The sequence below is a fragment of the Sarcophilus harrisii genome, chromosome 4 (genome assembly GCF_902635505.1).
Source record: "Sarcophilus harrisii chromosome 4, mSarHar1.11, whole genome shotgun sequence".
NCBI lineage: Eukaryota > Metazoa > Chordata > Mammalia > Dasyuromorphia > Dasyuridae > Sarcophilus > Sarcophilus harrisii.
This window is the reverse complement of record NC_045429.1, coordinates 257,431,035-257,448,852: the sequence shown is the minus strand read 5'-3', so window position 1 is coordinate 257,448,852 and position 17,818 is coordinate 257,431,035. Positions and strand designations below refer to the sequence as shown.

Below are 17,818 nucleotides of genomic sequence, written 5' to 3'. Positions count from 1 at the left end.
GAGAAATTGTTGTTCATTTTCCATTTCCAATCAGTGACATTAAGAAGATGTCTTGACTTGGTTGTGAATTAGCTTTAAGAAGGACAGAGCTACATAAAGTCCTTAGTCTCACTCTCTCTTCCAATCATACAAATCCTCTGTCAAGTGGGACAGATGATCAGTTAGACTCCCTTCATATTCCAATCAGAATGGAATGGCAAGATGAACTAAGACTGAACAACTCTGCTAAAGTGACAATAAAACTTTTAAGCCTTCTCTGATTCTGCTTCCATGTTAATCAGTTTCTTCTTAGTTTACCTTGCAACAATAACATCTGACAAAATGTTACACAATAGATTATCTTCATGGAGAAATAAAAACACTGATTTTTCTTCTGAAAATATATCTTGTAAATTTACAAGATGAGGGCTTTTTTAAAAGTGGAAATTTTCCGTTAATCTTCAAGTTTTTTCTTTATATTAAAACTAATCATTTTTAAGAAGAAGAAGAAAACCATGATTAAAGAATGTCATGAGGAGAAAGAAATAGGGTATTTTCTTTCATTAAATTTCTGTTTAATTGAGAAATAAGCATTTTTTCTGTGTTTTTTTTATCTTGAAAATCTTTCTAAAATATTGGCAGATTGCTTTCCTGACTAAATTCTGTGGAATAAAGCTAACTGAACATCACTTTTTTTGTTAACGATCTTGAAGAATATTAGGACAGGTGCAAAAGATTTGCATCTAAAAAGAAGTTAATACAGCGTCTAGTAGGGTTTGATTTTGTTTTGTTTTTCTTAAAGAAATCTTTACGATCATCTTTTTATATGACATGCAGTTTTATTCCAAAAGTTTCCACTTTCCAGAAAAAAAAGAGATTAATTGAAGGGGAAATAGTATAATAGTTGAAAAGGGGTTGAATTTGAAAACAAGGAATCAAAATTCAAACTCTGGGACTTAAAATAAGTAATGTAAAAATTACATTTTCTGATTTATAACGAGCTCTATAGGAAGGCATCATATTTACTAGCTATTGAATGTAGGAATGGTGCAGGAGCACATCCTAGTTTTTTGGTGGACCTGACTACAATTCAGCTATTATGGTAGTCCCATGTTTAAGAAACATGCCTTTTGAAAACTTGAATATGTTCTTTGCAACTTCAAGACCTGCAGCATCCATTGGAGGCTTTCTTTGACTGCCAGGCTGAAGGAATTTCTGAATCCTGGGAAGTTTGCTGACTCTGACTTTGAACTCCTAAAATGAAAGAAATGATACCGTCTGTAAATGAAACAATTAGTTGTGCATATTGGAGCAGGATCCCAGAGATGCTCTTGGCAAGATCCTGAGGGAAAGCTGTGGCAAGCATTTTCACACGCTAGACAGTGATGTTTAAAAGTCCAGGAACTCCTTGCTTTGCAAATGAGTAAGGCCTCTGTTTTTCAGATGTAATATAATATAATATAATGTGACATTATATAATATATAATATAGTATAGTATAATATAAAATAACATAACTTGTGAAGAAACAGCCTTCTCTTTTCTAAATGTATTAAGGTTTTTTCCTTAATTGCCAAAAAGACTTTGAGCTCTGTTTTTGTCTATGGGCTTCTTGTCTACGATCTGAAAAGACATCAAAAAAATGATGTCTAAAAGTATAGATAGCCTCATCATCTGAAGGGTGGACAGCAGGTTTTTGCTTTAGGTCACAGCACCTCATGAAGGCTATCTATCTGAGGGTTTGTCTCCTTGGAGAAAAGGTACACAGAGAAAATTATGAATCTTTTCAACAAGCTTATATTGATTGTTTATCTATGTGCTAGATGTTGTGCTAAGCTCTGGAGTTACCCCAAAAAAAAAAAAAAACAAAACTATCCCTGCTCCCAGAAAGATTATATTTTAATGGGGAAGAGAACATGTACATTAAATACATATATGTGTGTGTATATGTACGGAGAGAGGGACAGACAGACAGAGACAGAGATACAAGACAGAGAGAGACAGAGAAAAACAGAAACAGAGAAAGAGAGAGACAGAGACACAGGAAAGAAATGTAGAGAGAGACAGAGAGAGACAGAGACAGAGAAAGGAGAGGCAGACACAGAGACAGAGACAAAGGGAGGGTGAGAGGAAGAGAGAGAAACAGAGAGACAGAGAGAGAGAGGAAGAGACAGAGACAGAGACAGAGAGAGAGAGTGCTTTGAATATAATTACCTGTAGTTTAGGGAATGTCAAGAGAACATCAGATTTGCATTCTTCAATCATTAAGATTAATTCAAATAAATGTATATCTGCCCAGCTCAGCTGGTTTCCAACAAGGTAATTTTTTCCATGGTCTTTTAATACCTACAAGATTAATGACAAGGAGAGTAGAGATTTTGTGGAACTATCTGGCCCATTACTTGAAAACAACAACAAAAATTGAAGACAGAACATTTCCTCTGGCTATCCCCCATGTCTGGAACACTTCCTCCTCCACTCTGATAACTTATCTCTCTTTCTTTTAGTTCCAACTAAAATTCCTTCTTCTTCGGGAAACCTTTTCCAACCCCTTTGAAGTCCAGTGCTGTCTCTTTTAATTATTTCCTATTTATTCTATGGGCAGTGGATAGAATGCCAGACCTGGAATAGGGAAGAACTGAGTTCAAATGTGGCCTCAGATACCCTGGACAAGTCACTTAACCCTGCTTGCCTCAGTTTCTCCCTCTGTAAAAAATAAGATGGAGAAGGAAATGGCAAACTATTCAGGTATCTTTGTTAAAGAAAACCCCAAGTGGGATAGAAAATGCCATCCACATCCAGAGAGAACTATATAAATTGAATGTGAATCAGAGTATAGTATTTTTTTCTTTTTATTTGTTTGCTTTTTCTTTCTCATGGTTTTCTCCCTTTTGGTTTGATTTTTCTTGTACAACATGACAAATATGAAAATACGTTTAAAAGGATTGCACATATTTAACCTGATTAGTGTCTTGTCGAGGAGAAACATAAGGGAGGGTGAGAGAAAAATTTGGAACACAAAGTCTTACAAAAATGAATGTTGAAAACTATCTTTACATATATTTGGAAAAATAAAATACTATTGAGGAAAGAAAAGAAAAGAAAAGCCTCATGGGACACAACTAAACAACAAAATTTATCCCGTACATAGACTGCTTTCTATGTATTTGTTTACATGTTGTCTCTTTCTTTACACTGTGAACTCTTTGAGGGCAGGGGATTATCTTTTTTCCTCTTCTTGTATCCCTAGTGCTTAGCGCAGCACATATAATAGGTGCTTAATAATTGTTTATTGAATGAATTAATGATATAATAAAAAGAGCAAAAGTATACAAAGAAGACAATTTAGAAGACACAAAAAATTTGAGAAAATATTACCATTTTGCTGGCCAATAAACATTTATTAAGCACCTACCACATGCCAGGTCAGGCACCGGGATTACAAAGAAAGGTACAATACAGTCCCTGCTCTCAAGGTGCTCACAGTCTAGTGGGGCAAGTGACACATGTAGAAACAACTAGGTAGAAATGATATCTGCATGATAAATTAGAGATATTCCTCAAAAGAAGGAGAACTAGGAAGGGCTTCTTGCAGAAGGCAGGACTTTGCCTGAGACTTGGTGGGAAGCCAGAGAGTCTGGAGGAATAAATGAGGAGGGGAAAGGTTCTAGGCATGGAAGACACAGGAAAAAGCAGGAGAGCAATAGAATATTTTGTTCCAGAAACCTTAAGTAAGCCAGTGTTAAGGAGTAAGTTTTATGAAGGCTGAAAAGATAAGGAGGGCCTCCCGCTCTCCCTTCTTTCTTCTCTCCCTTCCTTCCTTCCTTACTTACTTCCTTTCTTCCTTCCTTCCTTCTTTCCTCCTTCCCTTCCTCTTTCCCTCCCTCCCTCTTTTTCTTACTTCCTTCTTTCCTTCCTTTCTCCCTCCCTTCCTCCCTCCCTCTTTTCCTTCTTTCCTTCCTTCCTTCCTCTGTCCCTCTTGTCCTTCCTTTCTTCCTTCCTTCCTTCCTTCCTTCCTCCCTCCCTCCCTCCCTCCCTCTTTTCCTTCCTTCCTTCTTTCCTTCCTTCCTTTCTTTCTTCCTTTCTTCCTTCCTTTCCTTCCTCCCTCCCTCCCTCCCTCCCTTTTTTCCTTCCTTCCTTCCCTCTTCAAAGGGAAACTTAATAATTGATGTCCAAGTAATTTCTTATTTTCTGAATAATTATTTCTCATAAATTACAGAAAATATATAAGGTGTTGTCTCTCTTCTCATATGTGTTAATGATCACCTCATATTTATCCCAAATCCTTTATAATATTCTTTAATAGTTTTACAATGGCTTTATTTTTATGGTCAGGTTCTATTAGTATAATTAAAAATCCTCTTGGAGTTTTTCTTGATATCACTGCACACTAAATGCCTAAAGTTCTTCCATTTTATTTAAATTCTATTTTAAAATGTATTCAGCAAAGCAACTAGTGCTAATGCAAAAAATATATATAGTAGTGTGTAGCAATGAAAACTAAAAATCATATATACACACAAAAGCAACAGCATACAATATGGCAGGCATTAGTAATGAATTCAGGGGCACAGGCAATTCAACAACTGTAATCAATAACACAGAACTCCAAGTGGTACTTATTAGCAAGCCAGTGCCTTTGTAGGAAATAACCCACAGGCAGTCATGTTGCATGATATGTTTGGAATCCTACAGTAATCACTAGTTAGCTATAAAAGTGAATCCCAAAAGAGAACAAAGCCCATCAAATCCTGGACTGGAAGGGAGGAGAGGAGACTGTAAAGAAACACTTTTACTGAAGAACAGAGAAGGGAAATTGAGTTTAAAAAAAAAATAATTGCTTTTTGACGAAATGAAAGATATTTCAGCCAAAAAGAAATTTTTAAGCTCAAGGAAACTCATAAAACTTCCAAAATAAAATTAACAAATCCCAAGGATAAGCTAAGGTTAACAAGTCAGTACCTTTGTAGGCAATAACCTACAGGCAGTCATGTTGCATGATACATTTGGAATCCTACAGAAATCACTGAATTAACCATAAAAGTGAATCCCCAAAGAGAAAGAAACTCAGCAAACCCCATACTGGAGGGAAGGAGTGGGGTGGAGATAACGGGTTGGAGAAACATTTCTGGTGAAAAATAGAGGAGGAAAAATGAGTTTAAAAAAATAATTGCTTTTTGATTAAATGAAAGATATTTCAGCCAAAAAGAAACATTTTTAAGCTCAAGAAAACTCATAAAACTTCAAAAATAAAATTAACAAATCCCAAGGATAAGCTAAGGTCTCTTCTAGTATGACAATCAGTAAAACATATGACATATGCTAGACCCAGGTTACAGTATAACTTGATTCCCTTTTTCTTTTTCCATTGTCCTTTAGCCATATTAAGAGCCCAGTGGGACTGACTACATCTTCAGGTTGTGTTGACAATTTATTCTCAAGAGTTGTAAATTACTGAGACTGTATTGTTTCTAATATCCTTTTATAACACCTTTAAAAAAAAAAACAACAAATATTTCTAGAGATATTCTCCTACAATGGTTTCTGTGAATTACCTCTCATCATCTGTCAAAACTGCCTGACCCAGAGACATATTTTTCCCACTGTGACAGAAAACTAGGCAATTGGGTAGTGTCACAACAAACTTCTATTTTGGCCATTGTTTAATAGACCAATATGCATTCATTAAAAGTCTCTTGCAAGATAATGTAAGCTAAGTATGAAACAGAGACACAATTGAATATTTGTGTAAACGTTCATTTTATAGACACTCAAGATCATAGGATTCAGTTGTGAAAGAAACCTGGAGATCATCTATCTGGTTCTTTATTTTACAGATGATAAAATGGATGCTCACTGGAGTTAAAGTGATTTGTCCAAGATATACAACTAAAGAATATCAGTGTTTTTTTTTCTATTACATCATGCTACCTCCTCTAATTTAATAAAACTATAACCTATAACCTCACAGTCTAATAATTTAATTAAAAAAATTTGAAATATGTTTAATATGATTGTATATTTATAACCTATATCAGATTGCTTGACATCTTGGAGGGGGAATGGAAGCAGGGAGAAAAAAAATTGGAATTCAAAATTTTATAGAAGTGAATGTTGAAAACTATCTTTACATATAATTTGAAAAAATAAAATAGCATTAAATGGGAAAAAATGTTAAAAAGAAATGTTATGGATGAAATGCAGGAAAATATGGCTTAGTGAGGAGAACCCTCAACCTTAAGTAAGAAAGACTGATTCTCCTCCTAGCATTGTTATTACTGTGTGACACTGGGTAGGTCACTGCACTCCTGAGCTTCCATTTGCTCATCCATAAAATATGGATAAAACTTATACTGTTCAATTAAGGGATTGTTAGGAGAATAAAGTAAAATAAGGTTTAAAAATATTTAGTAATCCTAAAACACTTGATAAATGTAAATGCTATTATTATAACGTTTAAAGCTTTTTCACAACCTGCCTCCAGCCTTTATTTTACATTACTCAGATTCTCTGAGCTAGTGGTCTTTCTTCTGTACCATGGAGCCCCCCAGTGTTTCTGCATTGTCATGTATCCGCTCAGATTGAAATAAAAAAGCTGTCATTTCAGGGACTCTGCAGGAAGATCACATTGTTCATTCCATACCTTCTCATACACTGGCAGGAATCTGTCAGTGGCTTTCTCGAGAATATAGCGGAGATTTTCCTTCTCTTCAGGGAAAGACAATGGGAGGAACATAATTATGTCGTAGAGATCTCTCATTCCTTCCACATACATGTCAATACTGGAAAAGGAAAAAAGGCATTAATAAAAATATGATTGCTAGCCTATTGTATTATTGAGATTCTATCAAATAATGCATGTAAAATGCTTTGAAAGCTTTAAAGCTTTTTTTTTAACATGTCATTATTATTAAATGCAGGAGCAAATAAAAATATTATATGTGAAAATGCTTTTTTAAAATATATATCTATATAAGATTGTTGTTGTTCACTGTTTCAGTTATATTATAATCCCATTTGGAGTATTCTTGGCAGAGATACTGGAATGGTTTATCATTCTACTCTAGCTCATTTCACAGAGAAGGAACTAAGGAAAATTAGATTAAATGACTAATTCAGGCTCACACAGCTAGCAGTGTGAGGTCCAATTTGAACCCAGGAAGATGAATTTTCTTCCCTGCAGGCCCAGCCATCTATCAACTGTACGTCCTATCTGTCATTCCCTCATGCCCCTAAAAGTGTAAAATACTGACATGCAAATGTAAGGTACTACAACATAGCAATGAAGAATATCATAAACAAGCTTTAATTTATAATTATAGTACAAATATTGAAAGGCATCATGGAGTAGCAGATATAGAGCAGGGCTTCTTAAATTTTTTATGTGTCACGACCTCTTTTCAGATTAATATTTTTAAAAGCATAAAATGAAATAGGATTATAAAGGGAACCAAATTTCCTTTATATTAAAGGATATAAAATTATATATCCTTTATATATTATCAAAATTATATCAAATCATATAATTTGATTATATATATCAAATATAATTGATATATTATATCAATATTTAAATAAAGAAGTTCACAGGCCTAAGATAAAAATAGTGCTTAATCATATGTACATTAAGACCCAGATGCTGAAAATGGTCCATCTACTGATTGGCATCTGAGATCTTCCTTAAACTAGAAAAAAGGCTTGATTCAGGGCTTTAAAAATATCAAATCTTATTTTAAAACACTTTCACTGAATTTAGACAAACATCCAAAATCACTACTATAAAGCAGAATTCACCAATGAGGTTTTTTTGCTTTTATGTTTTAAGCAGAGGCAATATTAATCAGATAAAGTAACAAGTCACTTATCATTTATAGTTCATTTATAGTTTTATGGAGGCTCTGAGAGGTTAAATATCCTTCGTAGTTTCACATGGGCTCATGTCTGTTTAAGTCTGGACTTAAATCTAAGTCTAAAGTCAGAAAGATTTTTCACTCTTTGTATTTGTATCATCAGGGCCTGAGCAGAATGCCCAATTTCAATCATTTCAATCAGGTCTGACTCTCTGTCATCTCATTTGGAATTTTCTTAGCAGAGATAATGGAGTGGTTTTCCATTTCCTTCCCTAGCTCATTGGACAATGAGGAAACTCAGAGTTAAGTGATTTGCCCAGGATCACACAATTAGTAAGTATTTGAGTCCAGATTTGAACTCAGGAAGAAGATTCTTAATTTCAGACCCAGCACTCTCTGCTGCACCACCTAAGCTACCCATTCCAGCATAATAATAGGCACTTAATAAATTCTTATTGATGGATGATTGATTTACCTTAATATGGGTTGCATGACCTCTCCATGATGAGTTAATAAACATAGATTATAGAATAAACATTATTTAAACATCTCACTTTCATTAATCTATTTTTGAGCTGTTTTTAAATTCATACTTTTATAAATCATTAAAAATGATTTTAAAATTATAGTTATTCTATTTTGAGATCCAAAGCCAGTATTTCTTCTCTTCTGAATTTCTTCTCTTCTCTCATCTTTGTATGTGAGTGGGGCAGTCCATTATATATAAGCCTTAACATGTTAGTAGAAAGTTAAGACTGGCTTCCATAAACATGTCATTAGATTGTAAGCTCTTAGGGACTGTCTTTTGCCTCTTTTTGTATCTTCATCATTTAACAGTACCCAGCACATAGTAATTACTTAATAGGTATTGATTGATAAGCAGCTTACAGAAGCCAGTATCATCACTTTATAGTCAACACTCTACTAAGCAATTAAAGATTTAATTTCCTCCTTTGATTGCCCACTACTTTGTAAATATCATCTATTAGAGATATCTTTATTAGGGTATCTTAGATTTAGGTCATGTGGGAAAGGAAGTTAAAAATTTCGTGTTTTTACTTTCATAACATACTAATAAGTATTTCTTATCATTGAGAAGCAGGAGAAATAATAGATAAAGAGCTGGCCTTATAATCAGGAAGACCTAAGGTCCAGTTTTGCCTTTGACGTCTACTTGATAGTGTGACCCTGGGCAAATCATTTGTCAGAATCCAATGTTAACTAGAAATTTCTTTAAATAAAAAAGGGTGACTTCTATGTTTTATTATAAACATGCAATGATTACTGTACAGGACTTGCTCCTTCAGGTCCTTCCCATATAAGTTGTATTTTGCAGCTATATATCTTAGGATGGCTCTGGTTTCTACCATCTTCATTCCATCAATTTCAACCATTGGCACTCGTTGATACATTAATTTCCCACCTAATAAAATAAAATAAAACCAGTGAATTACTCCCCTTCATTAGCGTATGATCATGGAATCATAGTTCTGGTGACAGAAGGAACCTTAGTAATTATTTAGTTTAACTCTTCTATATAAACAAAACAGTTCACATGACTAAATATCAGAAGCAGGTTATGAATCTATGAGCTCTGATTTTAGAATCAATGCTTCTTCCACTGTCTCACACCACACTGTTTTCCAAAAGGGAAGTGAAGATTATTTTTTTAATTTTTTTTCTGGTTATACATGTATATTAACTTTTTAATACACATTTATTTATAAATCATGTTGGGAGAGAAAATCAGAACAAATGGAAAAAATCACTAGAGAAAAAAACAATAGAAAAAAGAAGTGAACATAGCACGTGTTGATTTACATTCAATCTCTATAGTTCTTTTTCTGGATGCAGATGGCATTTTCTATTCCAAAGTTTAGTGGGTTTGAATCTCACTTCAGTTCAGTGAAGTTTGAATCACTGAAGCACTGAGGAAACCCAAGTTGATTATCATACAATCTTGCTATAACTGTGTACAGTATATTCCTGGTTCTGCTTGTTTCACTCACCATCAGTTCATGTAAATCTTTCTAAAATCAACTTTTTCATCATTTTTCATTGAACAATAATATTCCATTATCTTCACTTTTTCAGCCATTCCCCAGTTGATGAGCTTCTACTCATTTTCCAATTCTTTACTACCACAAAAAGAGCTGCTACAAACATTTTTGCACAAATGAATCCTTTTCCCTCCTTTATGATTTCCTTGGGATACAGACCCAGTAGTGGTATTGCTGGGTCAAAGGGTATGCACAGTTTTATAGCCCTTTGGGAATAGGAAGTGAAGGTTATTTTAATTGTAGAGACTTTGCTTCCCACCCTGCAAATGAGATGGTGCTGGCTACCAAATAAGGTTGTTCAAGATATTAGGAATGATTCTCTTACTCTCTTTGTTGTTCCTCAAACAAAATACTTCAGTTTCTTGACTTTGGCCATTCTGAGTCTGTGTCCCCCATGCCTAGAATGCTCTATCTCTTCACCTCTACCTCCCACCTTCCTTGGTTTCCTTCAAATCCTAGCCAAAATTCTATCTTTTACAAGAAGCATTTCCTGATCTCCTGCTCAACTCTAGTGCCTTTCCTCTATTGGTTATCTGCATTTTACCCTGATATACCTAATTTGTTCATATTTTGTTGTCTCTCCCATTAGACTGTGAACTCCTAAGGAACAGGTTCTGTTGTTTATTTTTAAATTTTTAATTTTTCTCATTGCATTTTCTCTTATTTTTATTTTTTATTTTAAAATTTTTCTAGAACTTAAGAAATAAAATAAACATTCCCATAGCATAGTAAGGATAGAAAAAAATAGAATTATTAAAAAAAAAAAAAAAGATGTTTTAATCTTCCTATCCCCAGTGTTTAGTGCAGCGCCTGGAATATAGTAGGTGTTTAATAAATGCTTTTTGACTGACTGAAAGCTACTCCTGGGATGCCTTTATTTAACAAGGGTAGTTTTGAGAACCTAATGTGTACTTCAGTATGCTAAGTACTATGAATGGTGTACATGAATACTGGAAGGATCTCTAAGGATTTATCTGTTATCTTATTGGAATAGGGAACTACTTAAGTGGGAACTTCCACTACCAACCCAAATGGCAACTCTGTACATTCTGTTTGGGTAATCTGTGTTTTTCCACTTAAAGGATTCTGCCTTCAAATCTTATCTTACAAATTGATCTACTCTTTTCTGCCTCTCTAGCTTCAAATGCAAATTATTATTATTATTATTATTATACCTAAAGCCCTTCATGATCTGGTTGCAGCTAGGCTCATTATAGGACTCTTGTTCACACACACATACATTCTGTCTCCCAGACAAACTGTTTTACTTGCTTTTCTGCACCTACCTCTAGTATTCTTACGTTTATATGAGCTTGACTCCATCTCTAGAACTCATGCCCTCCTCATCTTCCCTTATCCCTCTAGCTGCTAGCACCTCCCCCCAGATTACTTTTCCCCTGAAATTACTTTTTATTTGAATATATTCTATATTTACTTATATAAGTAGCTAGGTAGCTTGAAAAATAGTGTTGAGTTAGGAGTTCAGTTTTCTCAGACATTGATTTGCTAGCCGGATAATCCTGTGTAAGTCAATAAAGTCTTCAGCATCAGTTTGTTCATCTGTAAAATGGGAATAATGACAGCACTTATCTCCTGAAGTCATGAGGATCAAAGGAGATAATATTTGTAAAATGCTTTGGAAGCCTATAAATGGCATGATGACAGTGGTTGTGATCTTTATGCACGATGTGTGCATAGAAGAATATAAGCTCACTGAGGGAAGGGACTATTTCATTTTTTCATCTTTGTATTTCCAGTACCTTGGTTAATACTTCATTCATAGTAAGTGCTTAATAAATGCTTATTGATCAACTGGTTGATCCAAACCATTTCTTTAGCTCCCACTGCCATACTCTAGGCCAGGACCTTCCACTTCAATCTTTCAATGTTTCTGATTAGTCTCCATATCTCCAGTCTCTGTCTATTCCAAATCAGATGTTCATAACTAGTTTTTTTGAAACACAATTATCAAGATATTTCTTTGCTCACACACACAAAAATACCCTCCAATAACTCCCACTTACCTACTCTTTCCTCACTTTCAAGTTCCTCCATGAATCAATTCCAAGCTAATCTTTCTAGTTTTCAATCCCATCACTTTTCTTACATCATTATTCCTCTATAGAAGGCAAAGGTTTTTACCTTTGTTTCAGGAGGAAAAAAAACCCTTTACTTTCTTTGCTGGTAGATGTTTTGAAATTTAAGCCTTACCTCTGGGGTACAGAGAAGCACAGTTGTGTACCATCCCATGTAATTCCCAATCTGTACTATGATTTATAAACAATAAAAACAATTTTAGGGCTTGAAGGGAATTTAAGAGACTTTCTGTATATCTTTTCGGGCAAAGCAATGGGAGTTAATCTGATCTTCATGGCCTAGCACAACAGAGCAAGGCTTTAACTCACCCTTAATTAAATTCTCAAATTCTTCAGCTGTTTCAAAAAGCTGTTCTTCATACTAGAAAAGAGAAGGACACATGAGACTATCAGAATCATAGAATGTTCACATTGAGAAGGAATCCTAGAAATCACCTCAAGATAATTGGGTGGTATAATGGACAGGGGTATGAATCATAAAGAATTGAGTTCAAATCCTACCTTAAGTTCATATTATATTTATTAGCTGGGAGACTCTGGACAAGTCATTTAACTTCTCTGAAGACCTTGCACTAAGTGAACTCCAAGTTTACATCAATGATTCTGATGTTCTTCTCCAGCATTTCTCAAACTTTTTTATTTCAGAATTCCATTACATTCTTAAATGCAGTATAACTGAGAGTTTACCCAAAGAGCTTCTGTTTATGTGGGTTTTATCTATCAATATTTTCCATATTAAAAAATAAAACTAAAAAATTATAAATTTTAATAATTCATTAAAAATACATCCAATATAAATAATAATGTAATATAATCAATTATGGTTTATATAATGTAATAGAGATAAAATAAACAATAATATAATAATAAATAAAAATGAAAATATAAGTAACATTTTAATGAAAGATGACTATTTCCAAAACAAAAAAAATTAGAGTACCATTGTTTACATATTTTTGCAAGTCTTTTCAATTTCTAATCTAATAAATTCTTATATCTGTTTCTGCATTCAGTTTTCAGTCTGTGGCAATATGTTGTTCTGGATTAAATATATATGTATCTATACATATACACATATCTATACATAACCACGTATACATACATGTGTATATATCCATATATGTTATATATACACACATATATGTGTATATATACAAAATCCAGCTCCACACAGATATATAATTAGTAAAGGGAAAAGTATTTTAATTGTTTAATTTTATTTTAGGATTATTATGAAAATAATTCTGATCTCAAGGACTCCCTGAAAGGATCTTGGGGAGCTTCACATTATACTTTGAGAAAGTATACTACTGTTCCAATCTAATTTCCCTCCCTTCCACTTTTGTTTTTAATTAAAAGATGAGTCTTAAGGAAATAGTTAATAGATTATCAGTTCCTAGAGGTTAACAATTTGTACTTTTTCATTTTTGTATCTGGTAGAGTACAATGTGTAAGTCAATACAAAAGATCTGTGATTCTGGTAATCATATGACTTAATATGTAAATTCTGTTGCCAGGGTCATGCAGCTAGTAAGTGTCAGTGGCAAGATTTGACTCCAAATGTTCCTAATTGTAGACTTAGCATTCTGTCACTACAATCATTGTAGGCTACCCTTATATTACTTTTGGAAAGAGAGAGGGCAGAAGTATCTGGATCTGTGATTTCATGGATATAGGACAGAGGTATCAAACAGTTTGCCTGTAAAAAAAAAAAAAAAAAAATCCTAAGTACATTCCCAACCAGATTAAAATGTAATTGGGAATTGATTATAAATAATTTAGCAGTCCCCTTTTCTATTTGCATTTGACCCCACTGATGGAGGGAATTCTTGCTGAAGAAATCCTTCCTATCTGCAATTTGTTGACTGTTCTGCAAGAGACAGTCTTAGAATCAAAAGCCCTGGGTTCACAATCTATCTCTGTAACTTATGAAAGACCTTGGCAAGTCATTTAATTTTTTTGTGCCTCATTTTCCTTGTCAATAAAATGAGGCAGGGAGACACAAACTAGATGCCCTCATGATCTCTTTTAGCTCTCTAGTTATCATCCCATGATGCTATAACTTAAAAAAAAAATCACACAGCTAATTACTGATAAAGCCATCATTACAATAGGAATCTCTGGTCCCCCGGACCAGTGTTTTTCACTGTCATACTGCCTAATTAATATTATGTCTATTATTAATAATTGTAATTACTGCTCACAGGCTCATGAATTGAAACTCAGTTTATTTACAAGGCAACTAAATGATATGGTGATAAAGTACATGAAGTAGTCTTATTTTCAGTCCTGTGACAGAATGGGGTTATATGATTAGCAAAACTTAAGTCCCTCAGATCCTAGGATGCAGGCAGAGATGGAAGGGATGTTGAAGGCCATCTTATCCAAACCCCACACTTGACAGAAAAGGAAACTGAACCCCACAGAGGTGAAATGATTTACTAATATCACTTAGGAGCAGGAGAAAGCACTCATTACCATCTGAAAGATTATTACAAAAATGTCTAGCATATCAACCTAAATTATGAATGTCTAAAAGTTTAGAAATTTCTTGCATACTTTATGAAAACCCTGTATATAATGAATCCAAATCTTCTTCACTTTCTGCCCAACAAAAAGGAAGCTAACAAAAATGAAAATTGTTAAAATTTCTGTAGAAATTAACCCAACCTCTGTTCTTTGGTATTTTTCAATTTGTCAAAATGATGGGTTTTTAAATGAATGACAGCACTGAGCAATAATAACCAGGCAGTTAATGAAATTAATGGAAACCAGTATTATTTTTTGTGTTAAGGCATAGAAAAAAAATTTTTTAACGAGTCACAGAATGTTGAAGTTAGAAGAGCATCTCAGAAATAATCTAATTCCAGCTTCCTATTCTAGAAGTGATGAAATTGAGACTCAGAAATACAGGCTAGTTTGCCTAACGAGATATAGCTGGGATGTAGTTGTGACAAGACTTGGAGCCACATCTGCTGAATCCAAGTCCAATGAGCTTCCCACTAGATTCTGATTCTACATTCAGAAGAAGAACTCAATTAACACTTAATTATCAAGATAAATTTGTCCTTCAAATTGCACCTATGACAATTCATTATTTTAAAAAAAGAAGAAAAATGGTGATCACAATGATTAAACCCCTTTTTGTGAGGGGAGTCATTCAGTAAGTTTCATGTGACTTCTCCATTAGTAAATATTCAGTCAATCTGAAGAAAAAGAATACATCTAAGAAATTAAACATCTACCTCCACACCAGCAGCTGCCAAGAGCCAGCGCACTGATTCCATTCTGCCTCTTCCATCGAAGTAATAAAGTTTGGGCTTTGCAGCCATGATTTTTCAATTCCTGGTTTTCTGAAAAATAACAGAAGAACAAACAATTTGACTAAGACCTAGATACAAGCCGTCCTTTTTGTAATCTTGACTCCACTGGGATATATGAGGAAAGTCCAAACACTGAGAGCCAATGATTCAGAGAGCAGATTGGGGAGGATGGAAGGGGGAGGAGAATCATGTGAAAGGTAGGATTCAGACTTCTCATTTCCCCCCCAAAAAGCAAGCTGAAGCAGCTAAACATGAATCTATTTAACTGATGGAAATATATTTGGACCTTTTGTCACTAGTAACTGATTAGCTGAAATTGGACTACATAGGATATTTAAAATAAAAAGATGGAACTTCTTTCATTGTATAAGGAATATCTCCTAGGATAATTTTTATAATTTTATTAAAGTTGGTCTTTCAAGTCTGGAAATCATGGATCCCATATAAATCCCTTGCAGTTATACAGATGTGGCTCAAATCATAACCAAGTCTTTGACTATCAACACCCAGGAACCATTAATCAAATAGAGAAGTTTTCATTAAGGACAAATACCAAAATAAATCACATAGTTCTGTGCTTTGATTTCTATACTAAGCTTTCTAGAGAGGAAATTCCTTCTGACAATATAGATCTGTCATTGTCCTGGGATTTTTAGTCTGAGAGTTGCCTGGTACACAGATAGATTAAACAATTTTCCCAGGGTCACACAGCCAGTAGAAATCAGAGGCAGAATTAGAATGTAGGTATTCCTGAGGCTGAGGTGATTTGTGTATCTACACATAACATCTCTTTTTCCTCTCTACTTACTCCATTCCAATAAAATATATTGTTACCTTACCATAAGGACTTATTTTAAATTGACAAGAAAAATAACAAAATACATAAAGAAATCCAATTCCCCACAGATTCTCATAATGTCAATGAGAATGACATTCTCCATGTAGTATTACTTATACAACTCATAAGATCCCAGGGTTATGGCTAAGGTAGAATATCCTTAATGGTTCCCTTACCAGACAATTGTATCTGGCCCCCCTGATGTTCTATCCTGTTTCTAAAGTTTCTGGAGTTTTCATCTGGGACTAAGATTGGATATCATTCTTTGGAGGAAGTGTTTTGTGAGTCTGTCCAAATATGCTTGGACTGAATATCATTTTTAGTTCTTTTAGTTTTAAGATTGCTCAACATCCTCCTTCAAAGGCATTCTCCAAGTCTCCCTGATATTTTGGATGGGGAAAGCAAATTCCTTTTAGTTCTAATCAAGAATTTTGCAGATAAATATTAAGTGTTTCCATAGTATAAATTATTATAAAAGAGATTATTTTAATTTCCCCCTTAAATCACAACATAAAGCATAATATCTTGTATACAAGAGAAAGAATAAATATTTGTTGATATGAAAAAAGCAAGAGTTTTGCAGATAGTGTCAGGGCCACTTTAAATTATATCAGAACTGTAATTACCTTCAAGGAGCTACTTAGGAACATTATGTGATGTGAGGACAGAACTAGCAACCTCATCTCTGCATTCCTGTCATTCCACCTAAGACCCTGACCTTATTGTTTATTGTTGTTGAGTCATTTCAGCTGTGTCTTATTCTTCATGATCCACTCTGGCAAAGATAATTGGGTGGTTTCCCATTTCTTTCTCTAGCTCAAAAATCTTTTTTAAAATTGTTTTAAAAAAAAACATTTTTTAGATGAAGAACTGAGGCAAATAGAGTTAAATGACTTGCCCAGGATCACACAGCTAGCAAGTGACTGAAGTCAGATTTGAACTCGGGTCCTCCTGAGTCCAGGTCCCATACTCTAGCCACTACATCACTTACCTGCTCTCCGTTACATAACTTAATTACCTATTGGTCAATATATTTATTAAGCTAAAGAGTAGAATCCCAGTCTTTACCAAAGTCACTCCTATGGGTCCTCAACATTAGCTTTAACTCTGAAATTCCCTTCTCTTATCTCAATCTAATTTCATTAATTTCAGTTTTTCATGTAAAACTGAGAATTTGAACAGAAAAAGTTAATAAAAGAACTCAATGTAATTTCTAAGGGAGAGATGTGAAAAGGGAGGTTGAAGGTTATGGAGGATACATCTTGTGCATGCATTAGCATACTTCCCAAATTTGAGGGAAAGTTAGGAAATAATACCAGTGGGTGAAGATGGAGCTAATTAATAATAATATTAATAGCTAGATTTATATGGCATTTTATGATTTGCAAAGTGCTTTACAACTATTATCTCATTGATCCTTACAATAACCCTGAGAGATAGTTACTATCAATATTCCAATTTTATAATTGAAAAAACCGAAGCACATAGATGTTAAATCACTATCCCACTTAGCTAGTTAAGTGTTTGAGATCAGATTTTTTACTCAAATCTTACTGACTTCTCCAGTGCTTAGCATACTTCCTGGGTTAGACTTCAATATATGTTTGTTGAATTAATTTGAAATTTCATTTTATGAACTCTATTTTTTTTTTTTTTTTAGCATTGGAAGCACA

General features: G+C 34.0%; 1 protein-coding gene across 1 annotated transcript; it reads right to left on the bottom strand.

The window, feature by feature from the left end:
• Nucleotides 1-796: 796 nt before the first annotated feature.
• Nucleotides 797-15,457, bottom strand: LOC100926310 (glutathione S-transferase-like). Its single transcript, XM_003769151.3, has 6 exons — nucleotides 15,230-15,457; nucleotides 12,294-12,345; nucleotides 9,119-9,251; nucleotides 6,622-6,760; nucleotides 2,193-2,324; nucleotides 797-1,233 (listed from the first exon to the last, which is right to left on the bottom strand). Exons 1-6 carry the CDS (start codon nucleotides 15,314-15,316, stop codon nucleotides 1,063-1,065), a joined length of 714 nt encoding a protein of 237 aa, XP_003769199.1. The 5' UTR covers nucleotides 15,317-15,457; the 3' UTR covers nucleotides 797-1,062.
• Nucleotides 15,458-17,818: the final 2,361 nt, after the last annotated feature.

Coding starts and splice junctions, on each gene's coding strand:
- LOC100926310 (XM_003769151.3), bottom strand. CDS start 15,316: ATGGCTGCAAAGCCCAAACTTTATTACTTCGATGGAAGAGGCAGAATG. Junction 2,325..6,621: donor TCCTGCCAGTGTATGAGAAG/GTATGGAATGAA, acceptor TTAATCTTGTAG/GTATTAAAAGACCATGGAAA. Junction 1,234..2,192: donor TGACATTCCCTAAACTACAG/GTAATTATATTC, acceptor CTTTCATTTTAG/GAGTTCAAAGTCAGAGTCAG.